General features: G+C 40.5%; 1 protein-coding gene across 5 annotated transcripts in view; it reads left to right on the top strand.

Moving 5' to 3' along the window:
- RORA (RAR related orphan receptor A) overlaps positions 1-23,983 on the top strand; it is a 553,808-nt gene that overhangs the window by 500,709 nt on the left and 29,116 nt on the right. For all 5 annotated transcript variants that reach the window (XM_043493174.1, XM_038420591.2, XM_043493173.1 and 2 more), the window contains one exon: positions 10,619-10,704. In XM_043493174.1, coding sequence (XP_043349109.1) covers positions 10,619-10,704 — 86 coding nt within the window. The remainder of the gene's footprint in view (positions 1-10,618; positions 10,705-23,983) is intronic.

Below are 23,983 nucleotides of genomic sequence, written 5' to 3' on the forward strand. Positions count from 1 at the left end.
CTAGCAAGTTTCTTAATTCAGTAACAAAGCTTGAGCTACTTAAAATTTGTATGTAGCATTTTGTGGTGTAATATAGAGTAATACACACAGATACCAGGATGATGGGCATGGTACAAGAACCTGAATGGAAGAGCATAGTTGCCCTCTGGCACACTCAAATCAAGCTATTAGAGGCAGAAGGACTTAAATTTTCTCCAGCAATTAATATTGTGGGCCCAAATCATGCCAGAAAGAAGAAGAAGCCAGGAGTCCATCCTTCTAAAAATTTTACCCCATACTGTTTATCCATCTACATACTTTAATACTCTTAGTGGCCTTCTGACAGGGTCCCAGCAATGTTTAGGCACAAGGAGTTTAAGCCGGGCACTGGAGCCTTTCTTCCTCATATTTTGTTTTTAATTTATGCTTTGATGCTCTTGGGTCCACCCATTTACCACACCCATTGTCTTCAGTGGAATTGTACCTATGTAACTGAGTAGAATTTGTCCCAGTAAGTTTCTGTCAAAACAAATAGTATGTGTTCTAACAAAGCTGTTCTAGCCATTTTCATAGTCCTAGAATGAATGAGGTTTTAAATAGCTTAATGCATCTGAACAGTCATATGGTCACTTAACTAAATGTAACATATTGACGAAATTTGTGGAGCTGTGCTGCCACTCGCTTTTGGTTTATTGAAACTGCAGATGTTTGGAGGAGAGAAATTAGCAGCTGAGTTGAATTACTTAGGGTACATGACAGAGCAAATTGTTTAGGTAATGAAGCTGAAAATGCAGGGGGATTAGAATATTATGTAGTAAAATTGGTCCTTGTTAATTCAGTTTCTACTCAGATTTTGTTGCTTTAAACAGCACATTACACGTACCTTGCTTGTTTGTGTCAATGAATATGTATGACTCCTAATTTAATCAATATACTTCTAAAACAGCAGTAGCAATGATGTGTAGCACAAATCGCAGCCTTTCAGGAGCAGGTTAGCTCAGTTTATATACTTAACCTAGTTTAACGCCCTATTTGAATGTGTGGGGTAAGGAAATTCTGCACGGTCTGTAAGGTAGGAAACATCTAACTCAAATGCAGGAAAGGATTTTTCATTATTATTAAATATTTATTATGTAGGGAGGAAGAAGCTTTTTTGGCTACGGCACTGGACTGGGACTTTGGAAATCTGGGTTCAGTTCCTGATTCTGCTGTGAACTACTTGTGCAGCCTTGAACAAGTCACAGAAGTGTCAATCTAGCCACTTTGACCATGCGAGCAGTCCCAATGATGTAAATGGGACTATTTATGTGCTTGAAGTAAAGCACTTGCATAAGAACATAGCAGGATCAGAGCCAAGGTGCTTAGCGCTTTGCAGGATTGAGCGCATAGGCTCCAATTCAACAAAGCAATTAAGCATGTGCTTAAATCCATCTCGACTCAGCAAAGCAGGAATCAATGCCACAGGAGTATATGCACACAACTAGTCACTACCACTGCTGGGAAAACTGGTTTCCCTCCACCACCACCCCCCACCAAAAAAAAAATTTTTTTTCCCATCCAGACATTGTTTTTCCTCAGGAAATTCTGAACCTCTGCAGAAGGGTTGGGGGTGAGAACATTTTCCTACATTTTTGTTTACCAATTCTTTCAAGTTACTATACAGTTGGGAAATAGTAAGTGTGTGGGGAGAAAGAAATGGCTTTTAAAAGTGACCTTCTCTCTGGGATCAACACTTTTGACTGTCTCACTTTTGCCAGTTGGAAACCAGTCAAAAAGTGTGTAGGAGCCCCTACAATTTTCAAATGAAAACTTCTGAAAAAAATTGGAATTTGTTTCCCTACATTTTTTGTGCTGAAAAAGTTTTGGAAAGTGACAAATTTGTCAAATTAAATTTCTTGCAGAAAAATTTTGTTTTTAACAAAACTTCATTTTTCCACAGAAAAAAACTTTTAATAAGAAAACTTTCTACTGATTCTATTGATAACATACTTAGGTGTTTTGCTGAATCGGAGTCTTAATCTGTTACCCAGTTTCCTCTTCATAAAAGGGAATAATGCTTCCTTTGTCTGTCTTGTCTTAAACTGTAAGAATTTGGGGCAAGGGCTGTCTCTTGCAGAGCCTAGCATAGTCAGGCCCTGGTCTTGGGACTCTCCACAGGATTACACAAATAATAAAATTGTAAAACTTGTAAAGAACTGTACATTTACACAGCACTTCACAAATGTAGAGTTAGATTCCTTCCCTACCCTGAAGAGTTGACAATCTGACCAAGAAAAGGCATAGGACAATATTTCACCAGAGGGAAGGATGTGAGAATTAATAAGGGAGGGGTCATTACATGGAGAAGAATAAATGGTCAGTTTTCAGAATGGAGAGAGGTAAATAGTTGTGTCCCCAGGGGTCTGTACTGGGACCAGTCCTATTTAACATATTCTGGGAAAAGGGGTAAACAGTGAGGTGGCAAAATTTGCAGATGATACAAAACTACTCAAGATAGGTAAGTCCCAGGCAGACTGCGAAGAGCTACAAAAGGATCTCTCAAAACTGGGTAACTGGGCAACAAAATGTAAGATGAAATTCATTGTTGATAAATGCAAAGTACTGCACATTGGAAAACATAATCCCAACTGTACATATAAAATGATGGGGTCTAAATTAGCTGTTACCACTCAAGAAAGAGATCTTGGACCCAAGAGCATCAAAGCAATGTTCTGTCCTTTAAATCAGCTTCTGTACCCAATGACTGGAAGATACCTAATGTAACGCCAATATTTAAAAAGGGCTCTGGAGGTGATCCCAGCAATTACAGACTGGTAAGTCTAACATCAGTACCGGGCAAATTAGTTGAAACAATAGTAAAGAATAAAATTGTCAGACACATAGAAGAACATAAATTGTTCAGCAAGAGTCAACATGGTTTCTGTAAAGGGAAATCATGTCTTACTAATCTATTAGAGTTCTTTGAAGGGGTCAACAAACATGTGGACAAGGGGGATCCAATGGACATAGTGTACTTCGGTTTCCAGAAAGCCTTTGATAAGGTCCCTCACCAAAGGCTCTTACATAAATTAAGTTGTCATAGGATAAGAGAGAAGATCCTTTCCTGGTTTGAGAACTGGTTAAAAGACAAGGAACAAAGGGTAGGAATAAATGGTAAATTTTCAGAATGGAGGGGGTAACTAGTGGTGTTCCCCAAGAGTCAGTCCTAGAACCAATCCTATTCAACTTATTCATAAATGATCTGGAGAAAGGGATAAACAGTGAGGTAGCAAAGTTTGCAGATGATACTAAACTGCTCAAGATAGTTAAGACCAAAGCAGACTGTAAAGAACTTCAAAAAGATCTCACAAAACTAAGTGATTGGGCAACAAAATAGCAAATGAAATTTAATGTGGATAAATGTAAAGTAATGCACACTGAAAAAAATAATCCCAACTATACATTCAATATGATGGGGGCTAATTTAGCTACAACTAATCAGGAGAAAGATCTTGGAGTCATCATGGATAGTTCTCTGAAGACATTCACGCAGTGTGCAGCGGCAATCAAAAAAGCAAACAGGATGTTAGGAATCATTAAAAAAGGGATAGAGAATAAGACAGAGAATATCTTATTGCCCTTATATAAAGCCATGGTACTCCCACATCTTGAATACTGCATACAGATATGGTCTCCTCATCTCAAAAAAGATATACTGGCATTAGAAAAGGTTCAGAGAAGGGCAACTAAAATTATTAGGGGTTTGGAATGGGTCCCATATGAGGAGAGATTAAAGAGGCTAGGACTTTTCAGCTTGGAAAAGAGGAGACTAAGGGGGGATATGGTAGAGGTATATAAAATCATGAGTGGTGTGGAGAAAGTGAATAAAGAAAAGTTATTTACTTGTTTCCATAATATAAGAACTAGGGGCCACCAAATGAAATTAATGGACAGCAGGTTTAAAACAAATAAAAGGAAGTTCTTCTTCACACAGTGCACAGTCAACCTGTGGAACTCCTTGCCCGAGGAGGTTGTGAAGGCTAGGACTATAACAGGGTTTAAAAGAGAACTGCATAAATTTATGGAGGTTAAGTCCATTAATGGCTATTAGCCAGGATGGGTAAGGAATGGTGTTCCTTGCCTCTGTTTGTCTGAGGATGGAGATGGATGGCAGGAGAGAGATCACTTGATCATTACCTGTTAGATTCACTCCCTCTGGGGCACCTGGCATTGGCCACTGTCAGTAGACAGGATACTGGGCTGGATGGACCTTTGGTCTGACCCAGTATGGCCATTCTTATGTTCTTATGGATAGTTCTCTGAAAACATGCACTCAATGTGCAGCAGCAGTCAAAAAAGCATATAACATAATGTTGGGAATCATTAAGAAATGGATAGATAATAAGACAGAAAATATCCTATTGCCTCCATATAAATCCATGGTATGCCCACATCTTGAATACTGCATGCAGATGTGGTCGCCCATCTCAAAAAAGATATATTGGACTTCAAAAAGGTTCAGAAAAGGGCAAAAAAAATGATTAGGGTTGTAGAACGGCTGCCATATGAGAAGCGATTAATATGACTGGGACCTTTCAGCTTGGAAAAGAGATGACTAAGGAGGGATAAGGTAGAGGTTTATAAAATCATGACTGGTGTGGAGAAAGTAAATACGGAAATGTTATTTACTCCATCTCAGAACACAAGAACTACGGGCCACCAAATGAAATTAAATAGGCAGCAGATTTAAAACAAACAAAAGAAAGTATTTTTTCACACAACTCACAGTCAATCTATGGAACTCCTTGCCAGAGGATGTTGCAAAGGCCAAAAGTATAACAGGGTTTAAAAAAGAACTAGATAAATTCATGGATATTTGGTCCATCAGTGGCTATTAGCCAAGATGGGAAGGGATGGTGTCCCTAGCCTCTGTTTGCCAGAAGCTGGGAATGGGTGACAGGCGATGGATCATTTGATGATCTGTTCTTTTCATTCACTCTGGGGCAGCTGACATTGGCCCCTGTCGGAAGACAGGATACTGGGCTAGATGGACTTTTTGTCTGTCCCAATCTGGCCATTCTTATGCTCTTATAAGAAATGAGTTTTGGGGAGGGACTGTGAGCGAGGGTTCTTGGCAGAAAAGTGCAGGGAGACTGTTCCAGACCTGGATGAAATGAAGCACAGAGTGAGAAGAGATGAAGGGAGGCTTTTTGAGTATAGGCAGCTCACAAAGATGCCAATTAGTGCTGATTTTGGTTGGCTGTTGGGAGTGGAATTAGGCTAAAACAAACATAATTTTATTTTTCAAAACGCAAATGTAACAAAACTGTACCAACCAAAACAGATGTCAAAGAGGTAATATAGCCAGTCAATAAAACATCCAAATCAAAATATCAGGGATGGATGGGAAAGTAGTCTCTAGTAGTTAGGGCACTTGCCTACCACTTGGGACACACTGGGTCAATTCACTGATCTGCCACAGATTTTCTGTGTGATCTTGGACAAGTGACTTGGCCTCTCTGTGCCTCCATTTTCCAACTGTAAAACAGGGATAATAGTACTGCCACCTCACATGGGTGTTGTGAGGATGAAGACATTAGACTGTGAGGTACTCAGACACTAATGTGATAGGGACAGTATAAATACCATAGATATTCAGAAGTACTGCCTCTTTCCCTCAATGGCCACTTCGTGTTCTCAAGAGTTATTTCTGCAGTGGCCTGTTGTGCTACTCAGGTGACTGCCAGCTTGAGCCTGTATTTGGGATTCTTGGTGTGTGGCTTGGGTTTTTTAATTCCGTTTCTGGGTGGGAGTGTGCCACCTTCTTCTGCACAGGACACTTTCAGTATGGTTCTGGAACATGTTTTTTTCCACAATATGAAATATTCTTAGTATTCTAATCTACCAGTACAAACTATGTCTGTCACCTTGGTATCCATAGCCATTTCTAAGCAACCACAAGAGTTTTATTTTTTCTCCAATTCATATGAAAGAAATTATTTGTTCATGCATGAACCGAAATCAATCTGAGCACCACCCAGGAAGACTGGAATTGTAAACTATAATTTAGGTGAATTCTATCTTAAAATGTGAATTGCAGTATTTTATATAACCCGGAAAAAAAAACCTACTGTATAAATATCTGTAAGCACAAAGCAGATACAATTAACATTAATAGGCAGAAAACTTTGAAACTGGGAATGTGAGTAACTCAAGTTGTAACATATTTTTGACATGTAAAAGTGTTTCCCATTATCTTGTTTGCACGTGAACAGGATTTTAGCAAATGCATAGTTACATGTCAAAGTTAAAAAATGAGAGAGAAGATACCATATTTTCACCCTTATAAGAAAAACATGTAGCTTATGTACAGAAAGTTTGCATTCACTAGCCATAAAGTAATAATAATTTTAATAATAATTAAATAATAATTAATAATTTTAGAGAAGGTATATGAACTTGTGACAGGGTTCTCTTTTTTAATAATGATTTGCAAAAGCAACCACTTAAAGCAATAACTGATCTTGTCTTTCCCTGCTTTAATTTTAATACAATTATTGGTTATGGCAATCCCAAGCAATTTATGCTTCAGAACATCCTTCCACTGAATTGTAGCTCAAAAGTTAAAAGTAAATGTTAAGTATTAAATGTTGTGTGATAATTGAAACTATGTGTACTAAAGATAATCTATTCTATGACAAGTTCAGAGTTCTAAAAACATATCTAATTTGGTGCCACTACCCTTATCCATAATGATCAGTAAATGCTTTCATGCCCAGGGTCTAACTATTTCCCTTCTTGTGTTTTATGTAAATTCCATTTCATCATCGCAGTAGGACATTCCAGACAATGCATTTTAGGCTAATTATTGCCTTTTTTAGACTATTCCTAACTTAGCCTTAGGCCAGTATTGTGAAGGCATGTTACATTTCTCCAGAAACAAATTGCAAATGTCCTCTTGCTTAACAATTTGTAAAGAAATAACTATTGCATGCTTAAACTTCAGATGAGACTTTAACGAATGCATTAGTCATGACATATAAACAGCCTATTACATTAGTTTCTACATGTAACAACACAGCAATTACATATACAGAAGTGGAGTATTAAGTATATGTTGAGGTTTATCTGTCCAGTTGAATCTTATCTATTGACTGGCAACAGGAGTTAACTCACAACAGCAGGGACGAAAGTGGGTCTTACGTCTCAAGTACAGAAGTGGGAGCTGGATGATTTATTCCTGAAGTTGTCTTAGAATTTCTGTGTTATTAAGCTAGTTGCTTAATATCCATGCCTTTGTTTCCTGTTTGTAAAATAAGGATAATGCTATGTCATCTGTTAGAATCATAGAATATTTTGGTTGGAAGAGACCTCAGGAGGTCATCTAGTCCAATCCCCTGCTCAAAGTAGTACCAACACCAACTAAATCATCCCAGCCAGGGCTTTGTCAAGCTGGGCCTTAAAAACGGCGAAAGATGGAGATTCCAGCACCTCCCTAGGTAACCCATTCCAGTGCTTCACCACCCTCCAAGTGAAATAGTGTTTCCTAATATCAAACCTAGACCTCCCCCACTGCAACTTGAGACCATTGCTTATTGTTCTGTCATCTGCCACCACTGAGAGCAGCCTAGCACCATCCTCTTTGGAACCCCCATCAGGTAGCTGAAGGCTGCTATCAAATCCTCCCTCACTCTTCTCTTCTGCAGACTAAATAACCCCAGTTCCCTCAGCCTCTCCTCGTAAGTCATGTGCCCCAGCCCCCTAATCATTTTTGTTGCCCTCCGCTGGACTCTCTCCAATATGTCCACATCCCTTCTGTAGTGGGGGACCAAAACTGGACACAATACTCCAGGTGTGGCCTCACCAGTGCCGAATAGAGGGGAATAATCACTTCCCTCGATCTGCTGGCAATGCTCCTACTAATACAGCCCAATATGCCGTTGGCCTTTTTGGCAGCAAGGGCACACTGCTGACTCATATCCAGCTTCTCGTCCAAAGTAATCCCCAGATCCTTTTCTGCAGAACTGCTACTTAGCCAGTCGGTCCCCAGCCTATAGCAGTGCATGGGATTCTTCCTTCCTAAGTGCAGGACTCTGCACTTGTCCTTGTTGAACCTCATCAGATTTCTTTTGTCCCAATCCTCCAATTTGTCTAGGTCACTCTGGACCCTAACTCTACCCTCCAGCATATCTACCTCTCCCCCCATCTTAGAGTCAAACTTGCAAACTTGCTGAGGGTGCAATTCATCCCATCATCCAGATCATTAATAAAGATGTTGAACAAAACCGGCCCCAGGACCGACTCCGGCGCACTCTGCTTGATACTGGCTGCCAACTAGACACTGAGCCGTTGATCACTACCCATTGAGCCTGACCATCTAGCCAGCTTTCTATCCATCTTATAGTCCATTCATCCAATCCATGCTTCTTTAACTTGCTGGCAAGAATACTGTGGGAGACTGTATCAAAAGCTTTGCTAAAGTCAAGATATATCACTTTCCCCATATCCACAGAGCCAGTTATCTCATCATAGAAGGCAATCAGATTGGTCAGGCATGACTTGCCCTGTGGTGAGGTGCTTCAGTCATGAACATTTGTGAGGCACTTGGATGCTATAGTAATTACTAATGCATATAATCTATTAATAAAATAATATAAATTAACACTTGGTAGCTTCCTCCCCTGTTGTTTTCAGTGTGCGAGCGGAACAGCAAAGTGAAATTAAGGAACTTGTATGGAGGGTACAGGCAAGCCTGCAGAGGTTTCAGAGGTCCTGTCTCCTTAAGAATCCTAATATGACACTTTCATTTCAGCCTATCATTATAACTGCCCCAGGAAAATTGTGGGATTAAATGTCTGGAAGTAGGAGGTACCCAGGATAGACTCAGTTGCACGCAATGCCCCACTGTGTGAAAATGTTTGAGAACCACTGGTACAGAAATGTCAGTAAAGAAACTGTGTAGCTGCATAGCTGCTGGTGCTGCTTTCCTGAGCTTAGCATAGTAGCTAGTGTTCAAATCATGGGAACAAGTCACTTTTCTTCAGTAGTTGCTTCGTTCACTGCATTTTATATGGATTGGGGAACATTCTAATTTGCCAAATGCCTGTAATAAATTTAAAACATGTTCATTTAATGTTTTCTGGCCCTTACAATAACATGCCTGACCCTAAACTGTGAGTCTCTCCCTATTGCATGTAAGTGGGTCAGAAAGAAAAACTGACAATGCTTGCTTAACAACTATTCATTTCACACTATCTGTGTTCAAAGTGCTTAACAGTACATAGAACAATACACAATCTCTAATCTGAAAAGCAGACACATTTACCATATGAACTCATGCTGAGAAAAAAGGCTAAGGTACCCACAAACATTGTGATGTAATGTACTTTGAGGTTTACTGTTGGACAGCTATAAATTCAACAAAGTTAATATAAAGTCTCTTAGAGGTAATCAGACAATGTGTTAATGGATTTTTAACTCCTCATTGGAGATTAACTGCTCTTCTGATAGTAAATTATGGTAAGAAACCCCACTGTATCTTTGAAAAACTCCATTGGAGATTGTGAGAAACTTATGGATGGAGCAGTCCAGTTTAATTGATGTAGCCTGGTCCCACAACATTGCACAAACCAGTCTCAGAATTTTGGAGACCGCATACAAGGCAACAGCACTCGGGTACACACCATTTTTAAAAAATGCATGCATGTGTGCGCGCGCACACACACAGAGTAGATTGGACTTCTGAGCTGTGAAACACTACTGATACTTGGTGAAAAGTCATGCCTGGAAAGAGACTTTGTTAGTAATAGAACCTTTCGAAGGATGCAAAACACATACAATGGTGGCGTTTGAGGATGTATTCCTAGGTACTTACACAGAACAGACTCCCTGGTAATGTGTGTTACTTGCCCAAGTGGGCACCTTATGATCTTCAATATATGCTGAAAGAGCTTTGTAGCATGATAAACTTAGTTCAGTAAAGAAGCAGTGCTTTCATAGAGTTCATTTGGTCCTTTCTCAAGAAAGGGAGAGAAATACAAAGAAGAGAAGATATACTCCAGTGCACCTAGAGTACTGCCATATTTTCCTCCCTTCTTCAGTCTCAGGGTGTGAATACACAAATTATTAATAATAAACATTCAATCTAAATTTTTTTGCGAGATCCTTCATTTAAAATGCTACCAGTATTTTCCATATTTATCTGTATAAAACTGGTCATTAGTGTAAACTAGATGGCCACAACACTTATGTGTAAAGCGTTACATTCATATAATGGATTTTCAGCCAGGACAAACTTTATATCTTTTGTAACAACTTTGAGGAAAGGAGATTGGAGGAAACCTTTTAGTATTTAGTTCTTCAGACAAAATGTGAACTCCCCAGTTCTTTTTGGCTTTGAAATGCTGATCCGAGCCTTCTTGTGGGTTCTTAAACACCTTCTCAAATGACCCATTTTAATAACCTGAAAGCTATTATATAACGAGGAGCCATAATTTAGTCCAAGGCTCTAGGGGGACCCTCACAGTTCAGCAATGAATAGTTAATGCAGTATAATGTTTAGTAGGTTATTAGTTTTCACTGTACAAATGCTGATCAGGGAACGCTTTTATAAGGTGTTTAAAAGAAAATGTAATTAACTGGTTGCGTGCTTCTGTTGCAGCTCAAATTGAAATTATTCCATGCAAGATCTGTGGAGACAAATCATCAGGAATCCATTATGGTGTCATTACATGTGAAGGCTGCAAGGTAAGCTTTGGGAAAAAAAATTAAGTCTTAAAACATCTGTGTTTATCCATTTGAGTTTGATTCTTTCATTTTATAAATATCAAATTTTGTTTTGCTGTGAAGTTGATTATGTTTGATTGATAAAACTAATAAAAAAAATTGGTGAACAAGTTTTAAAATACAGTTTAAGCATAAGCTTGGGCTCCTACATGATTTTTTTTCCAAGCCCTTGGGAGAGCTTCCAAAATCACAGGACTTTCTGTTGTGCTATGGATGCGATAGGTTACTTCATTATCAAACTGACACTGAAGGAATAGAAGAGGAGTAGAAAGATGAGTCCTTTCCAGCAGGCCACAATGAATCTGTTTTATGGATTCACTTAGATAGAATTTGCGGTTTTCTTGATATCTTTTTTTTTTTAAATGTAAAATACATGCTTGGGTTTGTTTTTGTTTGGTTGGTTGCGTTTTGGGGGAGGTTTTTTGGTAAGTTGCAAAGAAACCTAGTGAAAAGGTGTTAGTTGAGATCTCAGGCTTTTAAGTTTCCATTTGTAAATGTGTGTTTTATAATTTACTGCACTGACTTATACACATATTTTATCCTGCATAGAAAACAGCATGAGATGAAAAAATTGTACAGGGTGTATTTTTTGTATTAAAGATATAAAAAACCTCCTGCTGGTTTAAAAAAAAAAAGTTCACTGTGGTGCAATTCATTGCCGTGTGAGGTTTAGGCTTGGATTTATTTTTTTTTCCTGAAGTTGAAACTTCAGTAAGTCCACTAAACTAAGATTTCAGTAGCAGTGTTAACCCTCTGTTCTGTGTCAGTTTCTTTCAACGAAGATTAAATTAATTCAGCATTAATGCTGACACCTGTCTGGCGATACTGCAAACACACACACACACACACACACACACACACACACACACACACACACACACACACACACACACACACACACACACACACACAAAACTTGGTCCTGACACATTCTATACATCCCCGCTGCAGGCTTGCTTTGAGGGCATCATTCTCTCACGCGAGTACCTTCTGCTGTCACTCGAGTACTGATGGGTTTTCCATCTTTAACCCACATTTCACAGGATAAGAGATTATTCTTGCCATTTTTTTCCCAAGCTGCTGGCCTGCTTCCCTTGCTGGGCACATGATACTGCAAGTACCTTCAGAGATTAGACTTCTGTCTCTGTTCTAGACAGAGATTCATCCTGTGCTCTTCCAGACAGGATTTTAGATTTTTTTGCTCTGACTCACCCATCCATCTAGCAGCAGCCCTGGTAGGGAGAGATTCTTGGGAGGGGATCATAATGGAAGCTGGGCATTTCCCAAGTTCAAGTGCTTCCTTAGTAATGGGCTCTGCTAAAATATCTTCATCTATCTTATCCTGATAAAGCTTCTGCCACCACTGAGCAGCTTCAGGATTCAAGGGCCAGCTTCATAAGAGAGAAGGGAAGGGTCGCATACCCTTGGCCAAGACTGCTGCTTTGACAGGTTCACTTTGTCCTAGATATATGATATTGGAGAAGGCCAAAGCCATGATGCCTGAACACTGCCTCACTGTGTCAGTTATCATTGCCCCTCTTCATCACTTATCTTAGGAATCAGCCAGTCATTTTCAGCCAAAGGACAACTCAGATGTGCAGTGTGAAAACCCAGGTGGTTGCTCTACTCTATTCAAATCAGCCTCTTTATTTTTGATAGGGACACCCATGCACACCAGCAACCCTGAGCAAGTGACTTTGTGTTTCATATCTTCATCTATGTGCAAGACCATCCTCCCCATCCCATCATCCAGGCCTAGAAATTTAGAGCATCAGTTAGCTTGGTTCATTCTAATTTCTTTACACAGCTTGCCACCCAGACTCCAACCACATCTCTCAAAGTCTAAGGTCTTGCAGGAGTTCAGAGAGAGATTCTAAAAGAAAGTCAATGTGCTTCACATTAGTACTGACTATCTGCAGTACTCCTAGGTTCTCAGCCAGATATCACTGCTCTGCAGTTCCAACTTGAGGTGGGGACAGGGAGAGGATAAGAGATACCTCCCACCTCCAAAACACCAAACCCAAAAAGGGAAGAGACACTAGAAAGAGCCATAATGAGTTTAATCTCTTGGGGATCTGTTAATCACTCCAAGCATTCATCCAGGTCATCAACTGAAGAGGGTCCATATCTATGTTCATCCTTTTATCTGGTCTCCTTTTCCTGTATGAAAAGTTGAGGCTTGTGAATTTTATTGACTATACCCTAACAACCATAGACCCTCTATACATGAACATAGGAAGAAGGACAAAGCCATCTTCCTAGTGCTTGAACCTCTGTTGGAGATTCTGAATATCAGTGGATTCCAGGACATAGAAGAAAAGATCCCATCATCAGGGCTGTAGAGGAACCATACCAAGTTAGCTGGACAAATCTTTCAAACTCTCCGTGGACCTCGATGTCTGCTTCATTTCCTTAGATACATAATATCATATCAGATATCATATCATATCATAATCATCACAGATATATCAGCAGACTAGAGATACTATCCTTGAGATGGCTTCCCCTCCAAACTGCGAAGTTCTATTGGCTCATGATCACAACCCACTTGGAAGACTGGCGAATGTTTTCTTCTCCCAGGTTGGTACTGCTTCAGACAAATGGGCTTTCTAAGAGAGCAGAGACTAGGCATAGAATCCCTCTTGTCTTTTCTCCCATCTCAGGACACCAGTAATTGGGAAGTAGTGCTGGACATTTCCATGGAACATGTCATCACCCTAGGGTCCATTCCATTTTCAGTGGAAAAAGCAGGGTTATTTTTTTTGTTTTGGTTTGGTTTTTTTGGAGGGAGGGTGAAGACTAAAAACAAAAAACAGTTAGTTTAGCTCAGTATTTGTCCTGTCCAGATGGAGTACAGCAGTAGTCAAGGGTTTTTTTTTACTGAATGAAGACATTGGCTATTCTAATGCAAAAGAAAACTCCTTCATGTGATTGATCAGCCTCACAAAGGTCTGTCTCTGTACTCTGGTGTACCTATGTCCCCAGTGCTACCTGAGATACGAAGTCAAGAAAGCCACAACCAGTTATAGTCATTGTCCATTCAAGCTGTCCCAAAGTGCGTGGTTATCCTGACATCCACCTTTGAGACACAGGTTATCTCATTTTACCAGTACATCTATGGTTTCTTATCAAAGTCTTATTCATGTGAAGTGGCAGCCCTTCAACACTCTACCTTGGCTTTCTATATAATATCAAGTCAAGCACAAGGTCTCTGTCCTTATTTTCAAGGTTGTCAATGGTCTGGGCACAGGATATCTAAAAAAATCACCTAAAGATCCAGGCTGAAGATTATGGTCAACCATTCCACTCCTCTGGCTCAATGGAACTTTCTGCTGTAAGGGTAAAACTAGTGTTCAGGAGACAGAGCTTCCTTGGGGGCTGGTTGCAGACTTGGGAACAAATTCCCACAGGAACTAAGGATGATCACAAACCTCACCACATTCCAAGTACAAGGTGCATTTCTTTGACCCACTTTCTCTAACATAAACATGTAGCAGCATGTCTGTATGAAAAAAGCACCACACTGCACAAACAGTCCAATCTCCCATTGGGAAGAGGATGAAAGCAAACAAGCCACACATAATATAGTAGTCACATTGCCTAATGCACTGTGGGAAGGCCCTCAGATACTATGGTAAAGAAGATGGCATGAGAACCAAGATAGAATAGAACTGTCCAGATCTTCAAAACTCACAATTTTGTCAATGACCAGAATTGTTCCTCCATCCAGTCTGAGAAGCTCATTCACTTAGGAGTTCTTGGGCAAACCTCCACAAGAAGAGCTTTTGGCAAAGCTGGCAGGTCTCACTTTACCAGTGCCTTCAGCTAGTAGATGCATGGCCATCTGCATGGAGACAGTACTCTGGGCAATGCTGCTTCTCCTCCTCTGCAAGATCCTCTGATCAACCACTGGAACTCACCTGAGCAGACGTAAGTTCATTCTTTGAGAATCCTTCCATTAGAATGGCTATTCCTTCACAAATGTAAATCCCTCACTTATCAAAGGACAAGGAGATCCTTGTCTGAACCTCCAACAGTCAGAATAATGACGGATGCCAGCCTGACAGTGGGGTGTGTAAATGGAGTCCCATTTGGGTCAGGCAAATGGTTTCCCCTGGTCTCCTATGCAGTGAAGAATGAAAAACTTAATCTGCTCTTGAGAATCCCACCAGGTCAGCTAAGCTAATGGCAGGGAAAGCAAAAGCCCACCTCCACCCCAACCCCAATAAAACAAAGGCCCAAACAACAAAGTGAGGGATGTTCTCCTGTTCTTGGAGCATCAGGACCATAGGATGATAACTATGCACAGCCAGGACAACTAAGCCTACATGCACTTGAAGCAGATGAATAATATCCTGCTTACCTCATTCATGTCCTGCACTCATTCTTAGTTTTGGGGTTAAAATGAAATATCGTGTCTGCTAGGTATCTGACACTTTGAGTGTGTTCATATAGTTCTCTTCTTTAAAAAGGTAATACTGCACTCACGGAGTTCAAATCTTCCTAATTTTCGTGAAAAATATGGGAGTGCTGGTGGGGATGACTGCGTTCAGAGTATAAATGATCATGGCTTTAAAAGGGTTTAAAATTCTGTGCTGTGGCAGATAGATAAAGAAAAAGAAGGATTTTATTTGTGTTACACTCTTTCACAGTAGAAGCAACAAAGTCTCACTGAAGAGAGCAATTTTGGGTGGCAGACAACTTGGTGCATCTTGGCTTCTCTCAGTGTGAAACAGTTAGGTACTATTTCCCCACAGTGTGTTTTCCAGCTTTTTGTGGCTGTAATCACTGCAATTTTATACGTTCTTATACTACTCTTCACATAATTTAACCTTTGATTTAAAAAAAAACCCTAAATTTGAGTTGTTTCACACTCTCCTTTGATGGTGCAGCTATTAAGGTAGTGGTCCCAGTCCTGCACTGTGACTCTCGGATAGACTCTCTTGTACTAGTACAAAATCCCAGTGAAGCCAGGGTCCTGAATTATCATTAAGTGAAGAGAAGTGCTGCTACCCCTTCAAGCCAGTCTTGTGGAAAATGATCTCTAATAACAGCAGCGAAGTTGGATGGTTTCGTCTCACTCACTCTTTTCACCCCAGTGTGGTGGGCACTTCAAAGCCAAAATAGGATTGTTTAAATGCTAACATTATTAAATACAAGGAAATTAAATGCAAACATCTACGCTGATGTAGCATTAAGATTCCACATTTGAAACCACAAAAAAGCTGGAAGAGCAAAAGTTAAGATTCCAATAGCAATGTTAACGTGGTCTAATTCCCTAATCACTGTAATTATTACATTTAATAATACTTAGTAGTGTTTTCTGTTTCAATTTTTTTATTATATCCTTTGGCATTTTTAATGAAGCCAAGTTAATGCTGCTCAGGAATCTTTCATTTCCTAACTTCTTGTGATTTTAGCTGTTCTACCTTAATCTAGTGATTTATATTTAATATTTATTTGTGTTTTACAAAGAAATAAAAACCTCACTGAACATTTGCAAGCCTCCTGCCTCTTACTTGGGTTTAAATGCCTCTTTTAAAAAAAAAACCCTCTTTTTTGGTCAAAAAAAAAATGAATTTCCTCATCTGTCTATTGCTAATGTCCTCTGTGAGAGTTAATGTACAAAACATGTTTGAGGGTGAAGGGAAGAAGGTACCTCTCTCTGTAATACTTCCAATTGTCATTGTTTGCTTTGTTGAGCAGTATTGGACAGAACTGAATTTTCATTTGTGATTAGTAAACACAATCCTTGAAAATCTGCTGGGTACAATCATTAAAAGAGGGAGAGTGATTGAGTGCATCATCTCCAGCTTTGTCCCTAAACAGAGAAACTGTTTTCAGGTAATACTTGATATTTTAAATTTTAATTCCTGAATAGTTTGTAGGACTTATAGTGAAATACTTCGATATTGGGAAACAAAGTTTTGAATTTGAATAGGGTTAGACGGATTAGATTTTCAGTAAATATCAGTAAACACCAATTTCATCAGACATATAAATTGAAAAAATATTTCCATCGATAATAATCCAAATTTACACAAGCAAAATAAGATAAAAATGATGCCTGAGAATTTAGAGTTTGATTTAAGAATAAATACTTTGTATATTTTTATGTGAGATGTTGACAATTTGTGTTCTAACAGTTACAAAGCTTTAAACTTTTAAAATTAAAATCTGTCATTAAATATTTGTCTCACACACACACACAAACACACAAATTATTTCCCACAGCTGTTAAAATTTAAATTGAAAAATGCTTAGAAATAAAGATTGATATCTGCTGAAATTATGAAAAAATAAAAATCGAGCTCTGCCATGCCTACTTCTGAATTATGCCTTTAGAGCTCTGGATACAACTAGTTTCAGGTTCTTCTCTCAGTGGTGACAAGTTCATGCCTAATTTGCCAGTTAATACATAGGTGTGGCCACTCCTTATTTGAATGCATACATTCAGTTTCATAACACCTTTCACACAGGGCACTTGAGGGCATTTCTTGTATTTTCAGAAGTTTAAAGGCACTCAGCACTCACTCTCTTGGCACTCTTCAAAGCTGTGAGAGAGTCTTTTTTCATTAAAAAATACAACTGGAGTATTCCTATTGTTGCTTTGAAGGAGAATACTTTTGTTTTTCTTTTCACTTGGACTTCAATTTATGCATGAATTCAACTAGTTCTAAGTTCTCCGATGATAAAAAAAAAAATTTTTTTAACTTAATTCTGAGGGTCACATTGACTTTGGCTATATTTGCCTTTAAATCCTGTTTGGAAGCTGCTTTTTTTTTTTAAATACTGTTTTGCCTAAACCAGTTTCCAATAAAAACTGGTGAGCTGTTATGGATGGAACCTAATCATATTATAAACTGGGTTTATTAGGAGCTTTGTATAAACTGGTAGACACTGTAGGAAAACCTGTCTCAAATGTAATTACCAGTTTTGTTTTTTGCATTTGATTCCAGAGCTGTTAAACCCTTAATCTTTATAAACAAATACTTACACAAAAATCTTTCCCCTTGAAAGCTAAAAAATAATTTAGTTGTCATAAAATGGTTACAAGTACAGTTGGAATATTTTCATCCTTTTCATGTAACAATTATCTCTTGTTATGTTTTTAAAAGAAATTTGAAGAGAGTTTGGTTTAAAATCAGAAAGGATTTTCCCCCAAAATTGTTAGTCGCTGAGAATACTGCAAAATGTAATGATACGTGGATGTCTCTAAGATTAGCCATAAATCATGGGATTATGAATAAATCTTAGTTGTCACAGGCTTGTGTATAATCATTCCAAAACGTCTGCCATTAGTATGCAGCAAAGCAGCTGTCAGCTGTTTTCTTGTAATTAAACAGCCAATAAGCAGCTAATTAAGACATATGTGTATACAGAAGTGGAAGAGGGTAAGCTAATGAACTGTAGGAATCAATTCATTAAATGAAAATTGTCAAAAGACCAAAACATGAGATCAGCATTTCAGCCTGTGCCTAGCTGGAAAGGGAACCTATAAAGTGAGATTTGTGACATCGGGGAAGCACAATTGAATTTTTCCCCTCCAAAGGAAGGAACCTAAACCAACACGTCTATAATACCCACCCATTAAATAGTAAAGTTATTGAAACTATTAATAGGTTTGGTGAAAACTGATATTTACATTTCAAAGTTCCTTTTTTAACAAGCTTGTATGCAAGCTGACAAGCAGATGAAAAGTTTCCATACACTTTTTTTTTTCTCCAAAACTTGATTTTTTGGCACTCTATGAAAAAACATACAGTGTGCTGTGTATAAATAGGAATTTGAAAGGCAGAGTTGAAGCTAACATTCAATTCTGCTCCTCTCTATTCTGCTAGAACTATTTTAATCTATGTATGCAAAAAGAGACTTTAGGATGAGAGCCTGGCATCATTTGAAGTTGATGGGAGTTTTATATTGACTTCAGCTAGGCCGCATTTCACCTTTGGTGCAAACTATGTAGTACCAGAAAACCCTGAACCAAATTGTGCTCTCAGTGACACCATTGTGAGCTTTTAGAGTCAGGATCTGTCACTTATTTTATATCTTTGTATGATGCCTTGCACAGTGGGGCTTGTAGAGGGGTCAGTTACCAGCTAGTGCACCCCTCATGACCAAGCAAAGTGCAGCAGCCACTTGGACCCTGGAGCCCCTTGTCGACAGTCCCCTCCAAGACTGTGGTTGTTTGACCCTTCTAACAATTCAGCCCTCCAGCCAGGTCACTTATAGTTCACACCTTTTCTAGCATAGTGGAGTCCAGCAAACAGAGTCTAATGGCCTGAGGCTGGGTCTTCAGCCTCACCCTGGGCTCAGTAGTCCTTTCTCCCTTGAGTCAGGGAGGCTTTTACATCCCTTTTCCTGCGGGCAGGTAGGGGAACCAGGCCCTCTTTCTTCTCTCCTCTAGGTTCTAGCCCAGGGACCCTGTAGTAAGCAGCTAAGGTCTGCTTCCTCAGACTCACTGCTCTTCCTCTGGTTCTGGCTTTTTACACCATTTCCTGCCAGTTTGTGGCTGATACAGTCCCCCCACGCTCACTGCCAGCCTCCTTCTGCTTGGTCTGCAGGCTCTTATCCCAGCTGTTGATGATCCACCAATTAGGTACCGCTGAGAAGCTACCTACTCTGTCTCTTGACCCTTTGGTGGCTGTGACAGGATGGAGTTTATACCCTCCATCACATGACCTAACTTGGCTATGGCGTTTAGGAGCCACCACAACATAAATGATAGTAACAGTAATTCTGAGAGCATATGGCTTCTAGCTGGCCTCCATCAAAAATGTTAATGTATATTCTACTTTTCCCCCATACCCCTGCTTTCCCTGCAGGAAGATCATGACAAACTCAACACCTTTGACAAGACATTGCAGATTGTACAAGAGTAATGTATATTGTTGTGTTCTGTTTTCAAAGAAAATTCCAAAGAACTGTAATTGCTTGTAATAGCTCTTTAACCATGATTTGAGGACTTCAATAGCTCAGACATAGGTGAGAGGTTTATTGCAGGAGTGGGTGGGTGAGATTCTGTGGCCTGCGTTGTGCAGGAGGTCAGACTAGATGATCATAATGGTCCCTTCTGACCTTAATATCTATGAGTCTATGAGTCTATGTTAGGGTTTTCACACATACATTTGTAATAATGTGAGTCCAAAGGGTTAAAGAGTTCTAAGATAATTAGCAAAAATGACCCTGGTCATTTTTAAACAAAAAACAAAATTCCACTCACGTAAAATTTGGCTTTTTTTTTTTTTGGTTTGTCCATCATTAATTACAACCCAAACTCCCAACTGGAACATTCCTAAGCTCTGGGGAAGTTTGGATCCATTTCTGAAAATTGTGATTGGGCTTTGCTGAGCTTTAAATGCTCTTGTTGTTTTCAGTAGATACACATAGTATAGCACAGTTGATCTTTAAAAGCATTACACTGCATTCGTCAGGTGTAAACAGCAAATGCTATTAAAGGTCACAGTTGTAGATGGCATGGTTCTTTAGGCAGTGCTGCACTGTTGAAATCTAGTTGCAAACTGTAACTTAATTGATAAATTGTACATAAAAATGTACTGGGCAGATATGTCTCTAGGACAAATCTAGAAAGAGCAAAAAGCCCAGTAAGTTTCTCAGTTACAATATTGAAAAATAACCCTCTGCTTGAAACTGATCCTCAGTAGCCATCCACAGACTGTCCCCATATAAAAAGGCTAACTGGCAATGTAGCCACCCACAACAAATTGCTTGCCCAAATTAAGGATTTACCCAAAAGAACGCTATCATTCTTCCAGTTGCATGCAGGGCTAAATTATCTCATCACTGGATCCTAGAAAAACACAATTGTGGGTCTCTCTAGTGAACAGCTAAACTAGATGCTCCAGTAGTAGGAATGTGTTTGTATTAACCCCATCCTGACCTGCACAGCTGCGCTAGTGATCTGTTAACACAAGCACATGGGGCTCCTTTGGCAGAGGTGTTGCTCTCTCCTATCCAGATCTATTTGTGACTGGCTCCTGCTGCACAGACACTTCCCTATTTAACTCCTTCAGGTCCACCCTGTTCCCCCACCCCCGGACTCTCCACTGCCCTTCTACAGTTGAGTCCCCTGTGTGGACACTCTCACTATGTGTGCATTTCCGCATACTTGTAACAGGTCTTGGGGCTGTTGCTGAGCAAGTCCTGCAGGCAGCAGTGAGGACATGGACTGCTGGAAGCAGGGTGAGGCCAGGCAGGCTCCTGAGTGAAGCGCCCTGTGCAAGGAGGTGGCAAGGAGGAGCAATGCTGGCTGCCCCACTTCCAACTCAGGTTTGGCCTGGCCACCCATTTGTCATGATGGAGGGGTGACTGGGCCGAATTTGATGGAGTGGTATTGTTACCTGGCTTATGGGGTCACTGCACCACTCAGTTTGGACTCCCCTCCCAACTAATTTGGGTCCCAGGCATGTGCCTAGTTTGTTCATGTGTTAATTCGTCCATAGTTGTATGATTAAGTTGCCTTGCAGGATCCCAGTGTTTGGCAGTAGGAGATGAAGACATAGCACAGTTCATGTACCAGGACAAACATTAATGCACCTATGAGAATGGGCAGTTTGGGGAACTGGCTGGTTTAGAGGTCCAATAATGGGAGAAGGGGAACCTTTCATCTGTCACCAGTAAAGTTGATATCCAGCTCAGGGAGTCCTGGTCCCGTTTCCTAGTGGGCAGGTATCTACTTGCATCCTTACTAGGCATGTTACTAACAATACCAGTGAGCATGGAGACTGAGCTATCTTCTTGGTCACTGCACTGTCAGGCCCTGGACTTCAACTATCCTTCAGATAATGAAAGGGCTTCAGAGCAGTTTCCAGTGGTGTCGGTCCAGCACTATTCATTACAACTGTGTGAATAACTGATTTTTTGGTTTGCTGGCAGTTCTGAAAATTCACAAAAAAAACAACTTTGTGTCAACTAAAAACCAAAATTTTTCAGAATTTTCTGTGAATTGGAAATCAGAAAAAAAAATTCTTCAGGTCAAACAAAATCTTCTGTTTAGTTTCTAGGCATTTTAAAACTATATATACATGTATAATATAAAGCAACAAAAATGAAGGGCAGGGACTGGTCTCTGCCCAACCTTACTCCCACATGAGTGCATCACCAGTGGGCTGTTGGATGTTTTGAGGTTAGTCTTTCTCATTCTCTCCCATTGAAGCAGTTCCATTTTGCAAAAATACTTAAATACTAATTGGGCTGGAGACAGAGAGTAAAACTGACTCCATAGCCTAGTGGTTAAGGCACTCACCTGGGAGAAGGACACCTAGATTCCAGTCCCTGATCCAATAAATGTTTGTTATATAAATCCATTGTAAATTTAATCTGAAAAATCAAAACACTTCATTTTGGAAATGTTAAAATGAACTGTTTTAACATTCCCCACACCCCAAAAAACAATTTTTTTTTACTGAAACAATTCACCAAAATTGACACAAATTTGTAAAATGTTTTGGCCAGCCTCAATCTGCCACACACACACACAAAAAGGTTTTGGCTGAAAAAGTTCACCCATCTCTACTGTTCACAAACACTAAAGTCACTTAAAGCTCAGTCTTGAAGAAACAATCAGGGTCAGAATAGAGAGGCGTGGCTGATTAGAAACAGCACTACAACACTACAGGGCTGAGGGAAGGAATCTTCAGCTCCCACTTTTTTTTTTCAGTATTAGGGCATCTGCTAGGGCAGAGGTGGGCAAATTACAGCCCGCGGGCCACATCCAGCTGCGGGACAATCCTGCCCAGCCCATGAGTTCCTGGCCTGGAAGGCTAGCCCCCAGCCCCTCCCCTGCTGTCCCCCGCGCAGGCAGTGCTCTGGGCGGCGAGGCTGCGTGCTCATGCAGGGCAGCGCAGCAGTGTGTCTGGATCTGGCGCGGCCCCTAGACATGCTGCTCTGAGTGGCATGGTAAGGGAGCCGGGGGTTGGATAAGGGGTAGGGGGTCCTGGAGATAAGTCAGGCAGCAGGGGGCGATTGGATGGGAGTGGGGTTGGGGTGGGGGGTCCTGGTCAGGGGTTGGGGAACAGGGGGTGGATAGGGCAGAGGTTCTGGGGGGTGGAGTCCCGGGGGTGGTTAGGAGCAGGGGTCCCAGGAGGGCGGTCAGGGGACAAGGAGCAGGGGAGGGTTGGATGGGTGGGAAGTTCTGAGGGGGGCAGGAAATGGGAGGGGGCGGATGGGGGCGGGGGCCAGGCTGTTTGGGGAGGCATAGCCTTCCCTACCTGGCCCTCCATACAGTTTCGCACCCCGATGTGGCCCTCAGGCCAAAAAGTTTGCCCACCCCTGTGCTAGGGTGACCAGATGTCCCAATTTTATAGGGACAGTCCAGATATTTGGGGCTTTTTTTTTATATGGGCTTCTATTACCTCCCACCCCCGTCCCAATTTTTCACACTTGCTATCTGGTCACCCTAGTATCTGCAGTCAACTACTCTTAGATATAAGGGGAATAACTGATGTAGGACTCTGTCCTCACCTCTCTGTAGGTTTGGTTCATGTGATTTTTGCATTGTGCATTGACTTAGGGTCATGTTCTTGTCTGCAAGAGACCACCTGGGAAGTTGCTTCCTTGTGATGCAGAATTTCTCCGTGCTGTTTGTCTCACTTGCTTAGACACCAGGTGCATGTGCCAAGATACTTTAGGATTTGGGCTTCAAATAAATAAAACATTGGTAAAGATCCAATAATAATTAAAGGGTGCCTAGCCTTTCTGAGGAATTATTTTCTCTGCAACACTGTTCGTTAGTCCATTATGTGGTAATGTGAAACTAAAATACTGAGTTCACATATCTGAAATGCCTCTTTATGGCATTCAGCACCACCTCAGAACCCTTGTGAAGTAGGTATTACACACTCATGTATGCACATTTGTGTGGGAAGTCTGAGACAGAGAGATGAAGTGAACTGGCTAGGATCTCAAGGTGAGCCAATGACAGAGTGGGGAAATGAACCAAAGAGCCCTGATAACCAGGACTATGTTGTAACCACTACCCAGGCTCTCATTGTTTTTAATGTTTTCTTGCTGATGTGACCCTGGTGACTGTCCATTACAGAGAGTTCAGGAGAACAGAAAACACCTCATTGAGTGAAAGAACTTACTTTAGGAACAAACTAGAAAATCCATCTCTTCCCCCTCCCCATAATGAGTTAATCGCCTTCCTGACTGAGGGAAGCTCTGACCATCTACCTCCATCTTTTTCCTGCCTTAGACACACACACTTGCCCAGGCATAC

This window comes from Dermochelys coriacea, chromosome 10, assembly GCF_009764565.3.
Source record: "Dermochelys coriacea isolate rDerCor1 chromosome 10, rDerCor1.pri.v4, whole genome shotgun sequence".
Lineage (NCBI taxonomy): Eukaryota > Metazoa > Chordata > Testudines > Dermochelyidae > Dermochelys > Dermochelys coriacea.